Below are 12,630 nucleotides of genomic sequence, written 5' to 3'. Positions count from 1 at the left end.
AATAATAGAGGTAGGTGGGGAAAAAATATATATATTAAAATTAAAAAATAAATATTTGAAAAAGGGGGATAAAAAAGGGGTGAGGCTGGAGGACAGAGTTCATGATCTGAAGTTGTTGAACTCAATGTTAAGTCTGGAAGGCTGTAAAGTGCCTAATGGGAAGACGAGCTGCTGTTCCTCCAGTTTATGTTGAGCTTCACTGGAACATTGCATCAGGCCAAGGATGGACATGCGGGCATGACAGCAGGGTGATGTGTTGAAATGGTAAGCGACAGGAAGGTCTGGGTCACGGTTGGGGACAGACCGAAGGTGTTCCGCAAAACAGTCACCCAGTCTGCATTTGGTCTCTCCAATGTAGAGGAAAACACACTGGGAGCAGCAAATGCAGTAGACTAAATTGAGGGAAGTGCAAGTGAAATGCTGTTTCACTTGAAAGGAATATTTGGGCCCTTGGATGGTGAGGAGAGGGGAAGTAAAGGGGCAGGTATTGCACCTTCTGTGATTGCATGGGAAGGTGCTTTGGGAGGAGGTTGAGGTGTTGGGGGTGATGGAGGAGTGGACCAGGGTCTCTCAGAGGGAACGGTCCCTACGAAATGCTGACGAGGGGGTGAAAGGAAGATGTGTTTGGTGGTGGCATCATGCTAGAGTTGGTGGAAATAGCAAAGGATGATTTTTTGAATGCGGAGGCTGGTGGGGTGAAAAGTGAGGACAAGGGAGACCCTATAATGGTTCTGGGCGCTGGGGGTGTAGAGGGATTGGACGTCCATGGTGAAGAGGAGGCAGTTGGGGCAGGAGAACTGGAAATTGTGCTTTGGGAGTCAGTGGGCTTGTAATGAATATTGGTGGACTGCTGTGGGAGTCGGTGGGCTTGCAATGAACGTTGGTGGACAATATTCATTACAAGCCCACAGACTCCCACAGCAGTCCACCAATATTCACAACAATTTCCAGTTCCCCGGCCCCAACCACCTCCTCTTCACCATGGACATCCAATCCCTTTTCACCTCCATCCCCACCAGAATGGTCTGAGGGCTCCCCGCTTCTTCCTTGAACAGTGACCCGAACAATCCCCATCCACCACCACTCTCCGTCTGGCTGAACCTGTTCTCTCACTGAACATTTTCTCCTTAAACTCCTCTCACTTTCTCCAAATAAAAGGTGTGGCTATGGGTACCCGCATGGGTCTCAGTTATGCCTGTCCCTTTATGAGGTATGTGGAACATTCCTTGTTCCAGTTCTACTCAGGCCCCCTCCCACAACTCTTTCTTCGGTACATCGATGACTGTTTTGGTGCCGCTTCATGCTGCTCTTGTCTGGACCTGGAAAAATTTATTAATTTTGCTTCCAATTTCCACCCCTCCATCACTTTCACATGATCTATCACTGACACTTCCCTTCCCTTTCTTGACCTCTGTCTCAATTTCTGGTGATAGACTGTCCACCAATATTCATTACAAGATCACTGACTCCCACAGCTATCTTGACTACAACTCCTCACACCCTGCTTCCTGTAAGGACTCCATCCCATTCTATCAGTTCCTTTGCCTCCGTCACATCTGTTTCAATGATCCCACTTTCCAAAACGGTACTTCTGTCACGTCTTCCTTCTTCCTTAACCAAGGTTTCCCACTCACGGTGGTTGACAGGGCCCTCAACCATGTCCGACCCATCTCATGTGCCTCTGCCCTCACACCTTCCTCTCCCTCCCACTCCCATGATAGGGTCCCCCTTGCCCTCACTTTTCACCCCACCAGCCTCCGCATTCAAAGGATCATCCTCCACCATTTCTGTCAACTCCAGCACGATGCCACCACCAAACATATCTTCCCTTCACCCCCCATGTCGGCATTCGGTAGGGACCGTTCCCTCCAGGACACCCTGGTTCACATCTCCATCACCAGCGACACCTCAACCTCCTCCCATCTTCCCATGCAATCACAGAAAGTGCAACACCTGCCCCTTTACTTCCCCTCTCCTCACCATCCAAGGGCCCAAACACTCCTTTCAAGTGAAGCAGTGCTTCACCTGCACTTCCCTCAATTTGGTCTACTGCATTCTCTGCTCCCAATGCAGTCTCCTCTATATTGGAGAGTGGGTGACTGCTTTGCGGAACACCTTTGGTCTGTCCGCAACCATGACCCAGACCTTCCTGTTGCTTGCCATTTCAACACACCACCCTGCTCTCATGCCCACATGTCCACCCTTGGCCTGTTGCAACGTTCCAGTGAAGCTCAACGCAAACTGAGGAACAGCATCTTACCTTCCCATTAGGCACTTTACAGCCTTCCGGACTTAACACTGAGATCAACAATTTCAGATTATGAACTCTCTCCTCCATCCTCACCCCTTTTTGATCCCCTTTTTTCAAGTATTTATTTTTAAATTTTTATATATATATATATATAAATATATATATATATATATTTTCCCCATCTATTTCTATTATTATTTTGTAAATTTATTTCTATTCATTGTTTTATCCCGACCTTTTAGCCTATTTCGATCTTTTCTCCCACACCGTCCCCTCCCCCCACCCCACCCCACCCCCACTAGGGCTATCTGACACTTGCTCATCCTGCTTTCTACTCTTAATGTCATCATTAGCACCTCATTTAGCCAGTATCACCGCCATCAACACCCCTTCGACCTTTTGTTTATGACATCTTCTGCAATCTCACCTTTGCCTCCAACTATCGCTGGCCTTCTATCCAGCTTTAGCTGTCCCACCCCCCTTAAACAGTATATATTTCTCTTTAGTTCTGAAGAAGTCACATGGACGTGAAACGTTAACTCTGTCTTTCTCTCCGCAGATGCTGTCAGACCTGCTGTGTTTTTCCAGCACTTTTTGCTTTTGTTTTAGGTTTTACATACCTGCCCAAAAAATGTCTCAAAAGTTAAGAGCTGTATTAGATACCAGCTTTCATTGCAACTTATGATAAAATTGATTGTACAGGGGCAAAAAACACAATTATCAATATATATGAAACATACACTAAAACACAGTCATAGTAAGCTATCACTTTAACTTGCTTTTGAGAGCAGAGAAGTTAACTATGAAACAATGAAATTGCTATATCATTTAGAAAAGAAATATGGTACTCTTTGTAACAATGCCCACTCAGGAGAGCACAAGTAATGCTGCATATCACTGGGGCAATAGATTTTTAATTTGACGGTTCTGAAGAAAATCACTTTGGTTCTAGCTGTGCTTTATAACATCCAACTTCAGTCCCTGTCATGGCCTCACCATTAAAAAAGTTAATGGGTCATATGCTTGGCAGAATGAATAGCCAAGTGCTATACATTAGCAAATATCATTCCCATATCAGAATTTTTTTTATTATTAATCGTTCACAAGATGTGGGCAATACATCCAGCATTCATTGCCCATCCTTAGTTACCTGAAATTTAATGCCACTGGGTGGCTTGACTGGCCTTCAGAGGCCAGTTAGCAGTCAATCAGATTGGTTTAGGACTATAGAGTTACTTTTAGGCCAGAATGGGTAAATATAGCAGGTTTCCCTTTCTTAAAGGATCAAGGAGGGCATAATACCACAAAAAAGCAGTAATTATTTGCTCAAAAATGCTCTAGTGTTATGCTTAGTTATTACGTTTTCAACGTTTTTTTGCAGTCAGGCAAGCATGTTGTATTTGTTTATCTTGGGCAGGATTTATCCCATGTTGGGCGGGCTCGCTGGGGGCAGGCAGGGTCGGTCAGGGCTGGACCGCGATTTCACGCTGGTGGGCCAATTAAGGCCCGTCCAGTGTGAAATGTGAGTGGCAGCGCTTAGCGCTGCCTGTGTGGTTGGTGGTGGGGAGGCAGGGGATGGAGGAGGGCAAGCGGAGTGAGTGGGGACTTCACGCATGCACGCGAGTGAGCGCTTGAAAATCTCCCTGAGGTACAGAGCTGCCTCAGGGAGATGAAGCGTTTTTAAAAAAGAAAAATTATTTGAAAATTGTAATTAAACATGTCCCCTCATGTGACTCTGTCATATGAGGAGGGATATGTTATTAATTAAATTTAAAAACTTTTATTTTATTTTTATTTGCTTTTGGAAACCTCATCCTGCCTGCGAATGAGATTTCCAAAGAAATGCAAAGGCTGCTTGGCCTTTTCGTCTGCCTGCCAACCATAAGGTTGGATGGGGGATGAAAAGTTTAAGTTAACTGGTCCTTTAATGGCCTTAACAGGCCTTTTAATTATCGGCGGGCGTACTGCTAACTCCAGCACAATCGGCCGACGTCAATGCTCGTCATTTAACGCTCGAGCGGGTTGGGCGCACACCTGCCCGCCGAGCTAATAATTTTGCCCCTTATATCAAAGTTTGTTTTGGGCAAAGAATCTTTATTTTCCTTGTTTACCCATGTACAGATTAAGCTCATTTTTCATCCTTTCCCCTCAGAAATCCCCTTTTTTTGCAGTGGTTGAACCTGAAATATGAGAAAAACCTTGGCTTACACCTTTCCCTATCACAATTTGTCTGATGCCAATTTTTAAAAAATATTATGAAGATTTTACCAGCTTTGGTTTATTATTCCTCACAAATTTAATGCAGATCTAATCACGTAATATCGCCTTGATATAAGTCACTAACAAAGAATATTCACCAGATAAGAAATGATGGGGCAAAATGGAGTCTTCACCTTGATGAACCAGCTCCTTCCAGAGATCATGTGGTTGCTCTCTTATCATGCACTCTTTTTCATCAGTTTAATCATACGGGAGAAAGTTCTGCACAAATGTTCCAAGATCCCCAAAGCAAAAGTTGTAAATCTCCAGATTATCTGTCTATCTGCACTATTGAACCTTGGCCTGATTATAATCAGATATCTTTCTTCCCAACCCAACAGCACAGAATCATTGTGTCCCTTGAAATATTTGAGCATCTCGTCCTGTATTTATTTTGTCAAAAACTTCAAACCTGACAAGTTGCAAGCTTTTCATTTCTAGTTTTCCAGCTCGTCTATGAACGTGTTAAACAACTCACCACCAACTACATTTGTTAGGAGTCTGCTCCCCAAATCCACCACTCTGGGGGAAAATCAATGTATTACTAATCTGTGTATTGCTTATGGATTGATGATTTAAAACCCATGCCTTCTAGCTGGTGCTAGCAGTCCAAACTCTCATAACTTATAACAAACGTAACTAATCCACTGATCCCAAAGTCTTGGAGTATATATGCTACAAAGCAATTCCTTTATATCTGCTCCATTACAATGCATAAACCTGAGACAATCTTATGGAATCTTGTAACTAAGATTAATAAATTAAGGTACTAACCTTGACCAGGTTCTGTTTCATCTAATTTTTCAGTTACTCCTGAAATAGCTGAAGTCAGCTCTGCTGAAAATGCTGAGCTCTCCTCTTCACTTTCTGAAGCCTGTCCAATTTCCAACCCTGTGTCTGTGACAACCTATGTATTTAAAACATGGTATTTAATACAGTTTTTTAAAGAAGAAAATGATTTTATCATTACTAAATGAGTACAGTACTTAGAAAAAGGAAGACAAAACTGGATTCTAATTTGAAATGTAACATAGAACAAGATAATTATTCAGTTGATGCAATATAACAGCATTTTCTAACTGTTATGATGTAGCAGGTGATGTGTGCCAGACAGACCAAATCCAGAAGGGAAACTTTGGTTTCACAACGGTTTTACAATTTGTATTTATTAGAAGAAGATTTGTGCACTGGATTCAGAAGTAATGAGTACACTAACATCTTTAGAGATTTAAAAAATTTTATTAGAACATTTATTAACAAAAGAAAATATTTCAAGCACACACAAGATTACAGTAACTTCATACCATAACAAATGCCAAAATTCCTAATTAATCTGACTCCCAACTACACACCCTCTTTAAAGCAACAGTCCAAAACAGATTTTAAATTTAAATAGGCAATGCAGCAAGGTTACCACACGCACCCACTCGACAATGCAATTCCAAAAGCTTTTTAACACAACTTTAGTTATTGGGCCCAGCAGACTTCTGCAAAAGTGGCTAGAGGCTTCCGCCAAGTCTGTCACATGGGGCAGAATTTCCCAGTTGGCGTGCGGGGGAGGGAACAGCACGCCAAAAGGTAAAATGACGTAGGGTGACATCGTGTGTGCGTCCCAACGTCACCCCGCATCATTTAGATTTTCAGTTTGGCGGGTGTGCAGCCGATTCGCAGCTGAACTGTCAAGGGCCTACTAAGGCCTGTTAATTACCTAATTGTGGTTGTTGTCAGGGCTGCCCGTCCAACCTTACGGTTGGCAGGCAAGCCGGGAGCCCAAGCAGGCTTCTGAAAAAACATGAAACCTCATCCATGGGCGGGATGAGGTTTGATGAGAGTTTTAAAAATGTTTATTAAGTTTTAACATTCAAGTAATTGACATGTCCCAGTTCACAGTGCGTGCCACAGACAATGTGACATGAGGGGACATGTCAATAATTTTTTTCTTCTCCATTTAGCACAGTTTTTAAAGTTGAAGCAATATCCCTGAGGAAGCACTTTGCCTCAGGGAGATCTGTGGGCTCTTCCATGCATGCGTGAAATAGCGCACAGATCTGCTCAGGGAATCCACCCCACCCCCCCCACCCCACCACCTGTACAGGGAGCGCACAGCACTTCAGGGTGGGCATCATGCTGGGCGGGCCTTAATTGGCCCGCCCACATAAAATGGTGGCGCACCCCCGACTGCAAACGCGCCCGCACAGCCCCCCCGATAGGCAGAAAATTCTGCCCATGGTGTACCTTTCAGGATTTTACATGGCCACACTGCTACATAATCTTCCATTCCTCTTTACATATGTTTTCTCTCTCTTTAATCTGTAAATTCCATTCTTCTACATGTCTTTGGAAATTTACTTTTCCCATAATATAAAAATCTTTCCTGTTGCCAACATGGTCAATACCTTTGGGAAAAATAAACATACTGCTTGGCCTTGCTTATCTTGTGAGTTATAAGCATCCTATCGTCCCTTTGAAACCTGAACAACCCCTTCACATCTAAAAGTGCTAATTTCCTTCACACCCTATATGCCACCCTCGTCCATCTTTACTCATTAGCATTTCAAATGCCTTTTACCCCTAACTTCATTTGATAATTTTAAGCTTGCAGTCTATCTGACTCCAATTCAATTAAATCACAGACAGCACCATCTACACTCACACCCATAAACCTACTTAATAAGCTACAATGATATAATGAAAAAAGTTAGTTTCATGACAGCACTAAACCTGTATAAATGCAACACTACGTTAAAAGTCAAATGTCCTAATTGTGAGAAAAAAATAACACCTGTCACAAAAATAATTATGTTTCAGAACTATTTACGATGAATGGTGCAATACAGAGGGACCAGGGTTTTCGTATATATATCATGAAAGATTAGCATGCAGGTACATCAAGTAATTAGGAAGGCAAATGGAATGTTGGCTTTTATTGCAAGGGGATGGAGTATAAAAGTAGGAAAGTCTTACTACAACTGTACAGGGCAATGGTGAGACTAAAACTATGGTATTGTATACAGTTTTGGTCTCCACACTTAAGGAGGGATATACTTGCATCAGAAGTCGTTCATGGAAGCTTCACTAGGCTGGCTCCTGGGATAAAGGGGCTATCTTTTTGAGAAAAGAGTGAGCAGGCTGGGCCTACAATCACTGGAGTTTAGAAGAGTGAAAGGTGATCTTATGGAAACATATAACATTCTGAAGAAGCTTGACTGGGTTGCTGAAAGGACGTTTCCCCTTGTGGGGGCAATTTAGATCTAGGGGTGCTGTTTAAAAATAGGAATATCCTATTTAAGAATGAGATGAAGAGAAATTTATTCTCTCCAAGTGTCATTAGCCTTTGGAATTCTCTTCCACAGAGAGCAGTGGGGGCTGGGTCATTGAATATATTCAAGGCTGAGTTGAATAGATTTTTGATCAGCAAAGGAGTCAAGTGTTTTGAGGGGGTAGGAAGGAAGGTGGAATTAAAGCCACAATTAGATCAGCCATTATCTTACTGAATGGTGGAGCAGGCTGGAGAGGCCAAATGATCTACTCTTTCTTCTATTTTTTATGCTGGAGGTTGCTCTCTAAGCCCAACCTCAGTCTCCTTAATTGCAAGTCAACAGCCTTCCACAACAAATGCTGCTGCTACTGCAGAAGCACCTTGTAGGACCACTGGGAGAGGCAAAGATACACAAGATAGGAACTAAGGAAACACCCAGGGCTGATTAATTTGTTGTAGAATGCATTAGGTCATGATTTAATTTATGCATTTGGATTGGAAAGTGCACTTGCTGGTTGTTTCTATTTTTGTGTTGATAGAAAGATCAGTGACAGAGGAAAGGTAAGCAACATGGAACTGTTGGTGAATAGAGGAATGTGATTGATATTATTGATATCGCTCATTAATTATTTGGTCACATGGAGAATGGGCAGAAAGGGGCTAATGACATTGTAGCCTCCCATCTTCTTTGTTCCTCCACTTCCTGTTGTACTTCCATCTCCCCTACTTGTCCTCCTCCTCTTCCTTGCGCTCCTGTTCCTCAGATTAATGCCTTATACTAGCTAGGCAGTGCAGTATGCTACATACTATCATGAATTTTGATACCAGCTCAGCTGAGTACTTTAAGGGGTGGTCCAAGCAGCAGAAGCTTCTCTTCAGGACGCATTTGGCATGCTCTGTAGCATTACTTGTGGCATCATGGCTCTCATTGTATGCCTGCTGTGAACATGGGCATGGGTTTGTATCAGAATCATGAGCCATATTATGAGTGGATAACCACAGATGTTCAATAACCAGGCTTTAACTTGATGCGGTAGTTCAAATACAGATGGCATAAAGGACTGCCACAGAATTAAGGAATCCTAACTACTGACAGGATAATTGACCTGCATAGTGTAGTACCTTTGGTCACACACCAGCTTCACATTGAGGGAATGGGATCCCTTTGGTTCATGAAAATGGACAAACTCACAGAAGGCACCACAAGGCAATGTGCAGGCAGTCATTGGTGTTTTGTACAATAGAGAAGCCTGCAATTCATGCAAACCCTCAAGCTGGGCCTGCTTGTCTCTGGTAAGAGAGAATAAAATTAAGCAGTCTGTTTGTATATACAGAGCCTCAATGACCTTCCTTGAGCGGCAGCATGCTAAAACTAAGAGACATTACTTACATCTTCAGCAGCCTGGCAGGAGCTAGACACATAAGAGTTAAGAGCCATAGTCACCTTGACAGCCACAGGTGATGCTGTCCTTGCCCTTCTTTGAGGTTGCAGTCGTGGCTGTTGCAGTTACCAGATTTCAGTCCCAATCTCTTTAACGAAGCATTAAAATACTGGACAGTAATCTCCTGGAGGAGATGGGGGTCTCGGCCTCTGGTTGGAGATCCGGCTAGAGCGCTTCATCATCTCTTTTTGGGAAGGCCTGCTGTATTTTGGACAACTCAGGTACTTAACAGGCCAGCAGCAGGCCTTCCCCAGGATCAAGGAACAAAATCGTGCCTGCCGAGAAATGCCAGCCAATTAGAGGCCTGCACTTTATTGTACAGCAACGCCACTTATAAGGCGGTAGCTGCTACCTGTACAACACCCACAAAGGCTAGGGTCATCATTGGATCCCAGGCCACAGTAAGTGTTATGGCCAGATGGGAGTCCCGGGGGCTTTGCTGTGGGGGTGTCGGTAGCAAGAGAAGCGGGTGGCTATCAACGTCCCTCTCTTCCCAATGGCAGATCCCTCGATCAAGCACTGAATCCTTCTGAATGAGGTAGGAGTCCGCAAGCGAGCCCGCACAGGTTTGCTTCTCATGCTTGCTGCATGATGAGTGCCCACCCACCACTGGATTAATACCAGTGGTGGCAGTACAAGGCCCTTAAGTGGGCAATAATTGCCCAGTATGGGCCTCAATTGGTGTCAGGGTGAAAAGGCTGTCCACGGGCCTTCCCGCCATGGACTTAATCGGGATGGAGCGAGGTAGGTGGCAGGGTCTCCAATAGCACTCTCCTACCCAATTAAATGCTCCCCATTACCAAACTCACCATGGGGAAGGGGTAGATGATTCCAGTTTTGGTGTTCACGGCAGCAGAGGTTGGAGAATTGCCCCTAAAGACCTTGGCCAATATGGCTTCTTGTAGAGAGCCTTTCTCCTTTGTCCTGCTCTGCATGGCTCCTCCACATTCTCCAAGTCTTACTCAATTCCAAGAGGAAGGCCTACCATGTCTAGAAGCAACTTATTTCAGTACAAACTTTGAAGTGAAGAAAATGTACTTCAGTACCAGCCAGACCATTACCTGTAGATGACTGAGACCTTAGGCAAGTATAGAAAAGCTACAAAAATGGATACAATTGGACCAGCAGCCAGAAGAAATAATGCACCAACTAACCTGATGCCTTTAAGTGGCAATAGCAGTGGTCCTTCATGCCATTTAATGTTATGTTCAGCTGTACGATGTTGTGATGTAAGTAGTAGCATAGAGTTCAAAAATGGCAGTGCTGACATCAAATGAACATTGCACACTGATTGACATCTTATTCTGCTTGCTCTGCATGCTGCTGGTGGTTGTTATGTGCACGTATGCAACCCCCTTTACCAAGATGGCGTTTGACAGTAAAGTGTGTGCGTGCATTTTATACACCATTTGAGTGTTAGGAGGCCACATTGCACCTAAAAAAAGTCCAATTCTTCCCCCCATATGTTTTCAGAATTCCTACTAGGTGATGAACATCTATCTCAGCATCCAATTTCCACAGTATTCTTATAAAGCAGGAGGATGATGAACTCAGATCGGTGAAAAGAGCTATCATAACATTAAAAAGATTTTTAATTCCTCAAAAAAACAAAATACTGCCAATGCTGGGAATCCAAAATCAAAACAGAAAATGCCTGAAACACTCAGCCAACCAGGCAACATATATGGAGAGAGAAAAGTTAGCTTAGCATTCCAGGTCGATGACCTCTCATTAGTTCCAATGAAAAGCCATTGACCTGAAATTTTAATCCTATAGTTATTTCTTCAAATGAACAGTTTGTTCTTAATATTACTTCAATGATATGACATTGGAATTATTAATATGACCATATGACTTAAGCCTGTTATAGAATCATAGCATCATATGGCCCAGAAACAGTCAACTTGGCCCATCATGCCTGTGATCATCAGGCTTAAAGGAAGAAATCTGTTGTATTAAACAAGATGGTGGCTCTCTTAGTGTGCCTTCTGTGGAGGCAGAATATTTTGATGCCATCCATAATTATGACTATTTTGTAAAACACTGTTCTAAGAGGCTCATTTTCAGGGAAATTGCAAAGAGTTTGGCACTATAAAATACAATGGAGTCCAATTTCAGGGCTCGAAACATCAACTCTTTTCTTCTCCGCCGATGCTGCCAGACCTGCTGAGTTTTTCCAGGTAATTCTGTTTTTGTTTTGGCTTGAAGTACTGGCTGTTTGATAGTCTGAGTTGTAAGATGACAGTAATGTCTGAATACCAAAGAAAATTTCCTCTGGTAGGGACATTAGGCTTAGGTCCATCTAAAAACTCCTACTACATGGAAAAAAACTCTCTTGGGGGGAAGAAGCTAGACCTTGTTGCTCCTGTTCTCAGATGTGAAATGGGAGCAAAAAGGTCCAATTTCGAGGGTCTATGTCCGGTACTCCAGAGGTACCTATAATATGCCCAACACTATTTTCACTCAGGCAATATTCAGGCATTCCTGGAAGCTGCCAAAAAAGATGTTGGCTCCCTTGAATACGCTAATGAGGGACTTGACACCTAGTCAAGTACCACCCCCCCAACCACCCCTTGGAAATTCAATTGACCTGGCAGGTTCCACTCAGGTTCTTGCTGCAGCTCAACCAAGGTTCCTTAAAGGGACACCAGAGGCTGGCAATGAAAAGGAAAGTTTCTTCTTTTTAAACTTATCTTCATGTGGAACCAGTAGAAGCAACACAGTTCATTCTGGCTCCAGAGCACTTCTTAGGGGCCACTGTCAGCCAAAATTACCCAACAGACGCCCCATCCCCTTTTCTCCTACATCCTCCAGGACTTCCTCTTAGAGGGCTGCTGTCAGAGATGCAGACACCCAAATTATTTGGGACCCAAGCAACTATGGATTCCCGATTGCCATCTGTAGCTCATGGAATTTTGTTAATGAAGCACAAGGCCCATTTTGGACATGTCTCTAGCTTCTGGACCCATCTGAGCATGTCAGCTATTTCAGACCTCAAAATGGGCCTGAACCAATTTGTAGTCTTTGGTTTTTTTCTGAGGATATGCTCTGTTGGTGGAGACAATACATGAAGACTCCCCACTGTGTTACTGAAAAATAGCAGAAATAAAAACAGCAGAAACAAAGCTTTATGTCCTTAAAAAAGGTGAGGAGATGGCTGAAAGTAAGTTGGTGCAACTTTGAGCCCTGGGCCATTTAGGACCAACTTCATGAAGTGAACTTTATGTATATATTTAAAGTAAGTTTTTTAAGTTGTTTAAGCATTCTTCTTTTGAGGTTGCCCCCAGCAGAATGAAAATAATTACATGCAAAGGTACTTAAAGTGTTTCTTCTGTTGCTGTTGCAATCATTACATAAGACAGTTGGCACAGTCCATCAGTACCATCATCAGGCAAGTTGGAGAATGATGGTCAGGTGAG

General features: G+C 43.3%; 1 protein-coding gene across 5 annotated transcripts in view; it reads right to left on the bottom strand.

Moving 5' to 3' along the window:
• The window catches only part of rpgrip1l (RPGRIP1 like), a 298,740-nt gene that overhangs the window by 97,041 nt on the left and 189,069 nt on the right, over positions 1-12,630 (bottom strand). For all 5 annotated transcript variants that reach the window (XM_041191778.1, XM_041191780.1, XM_041191779.1 and 2 more), the window contains one exon: positions 5,285-5,417. In XM_041191778.1, the coding sequence (XP_041047712.1) occupies positions 5,285-5,417 (133 nt within the window). The remainder of the gene's footprint in view (positions 1-5,284; positions 5,418-12,630) is intronic.

The sequence above is a fragment of the Carcharodon carcharias genome, chromosome 7, assembly GCF_017639515.1.
Source record: "Carcharodon carcharias isolate sCarCar2 chromosome 7, sCarCar2.pri, whole genome shotgun sequence".
NCBI lineage: Eukaryota > Metazoa > Chordata > Chondrichthyes > Lamniformes > Lamnidae > Carcharodon > Carcharodon carcharias.
Note: the sequence above shows the minus strand (reverse complement) of the source record. Positions and strands in the feature narration are given on the sequence as shown.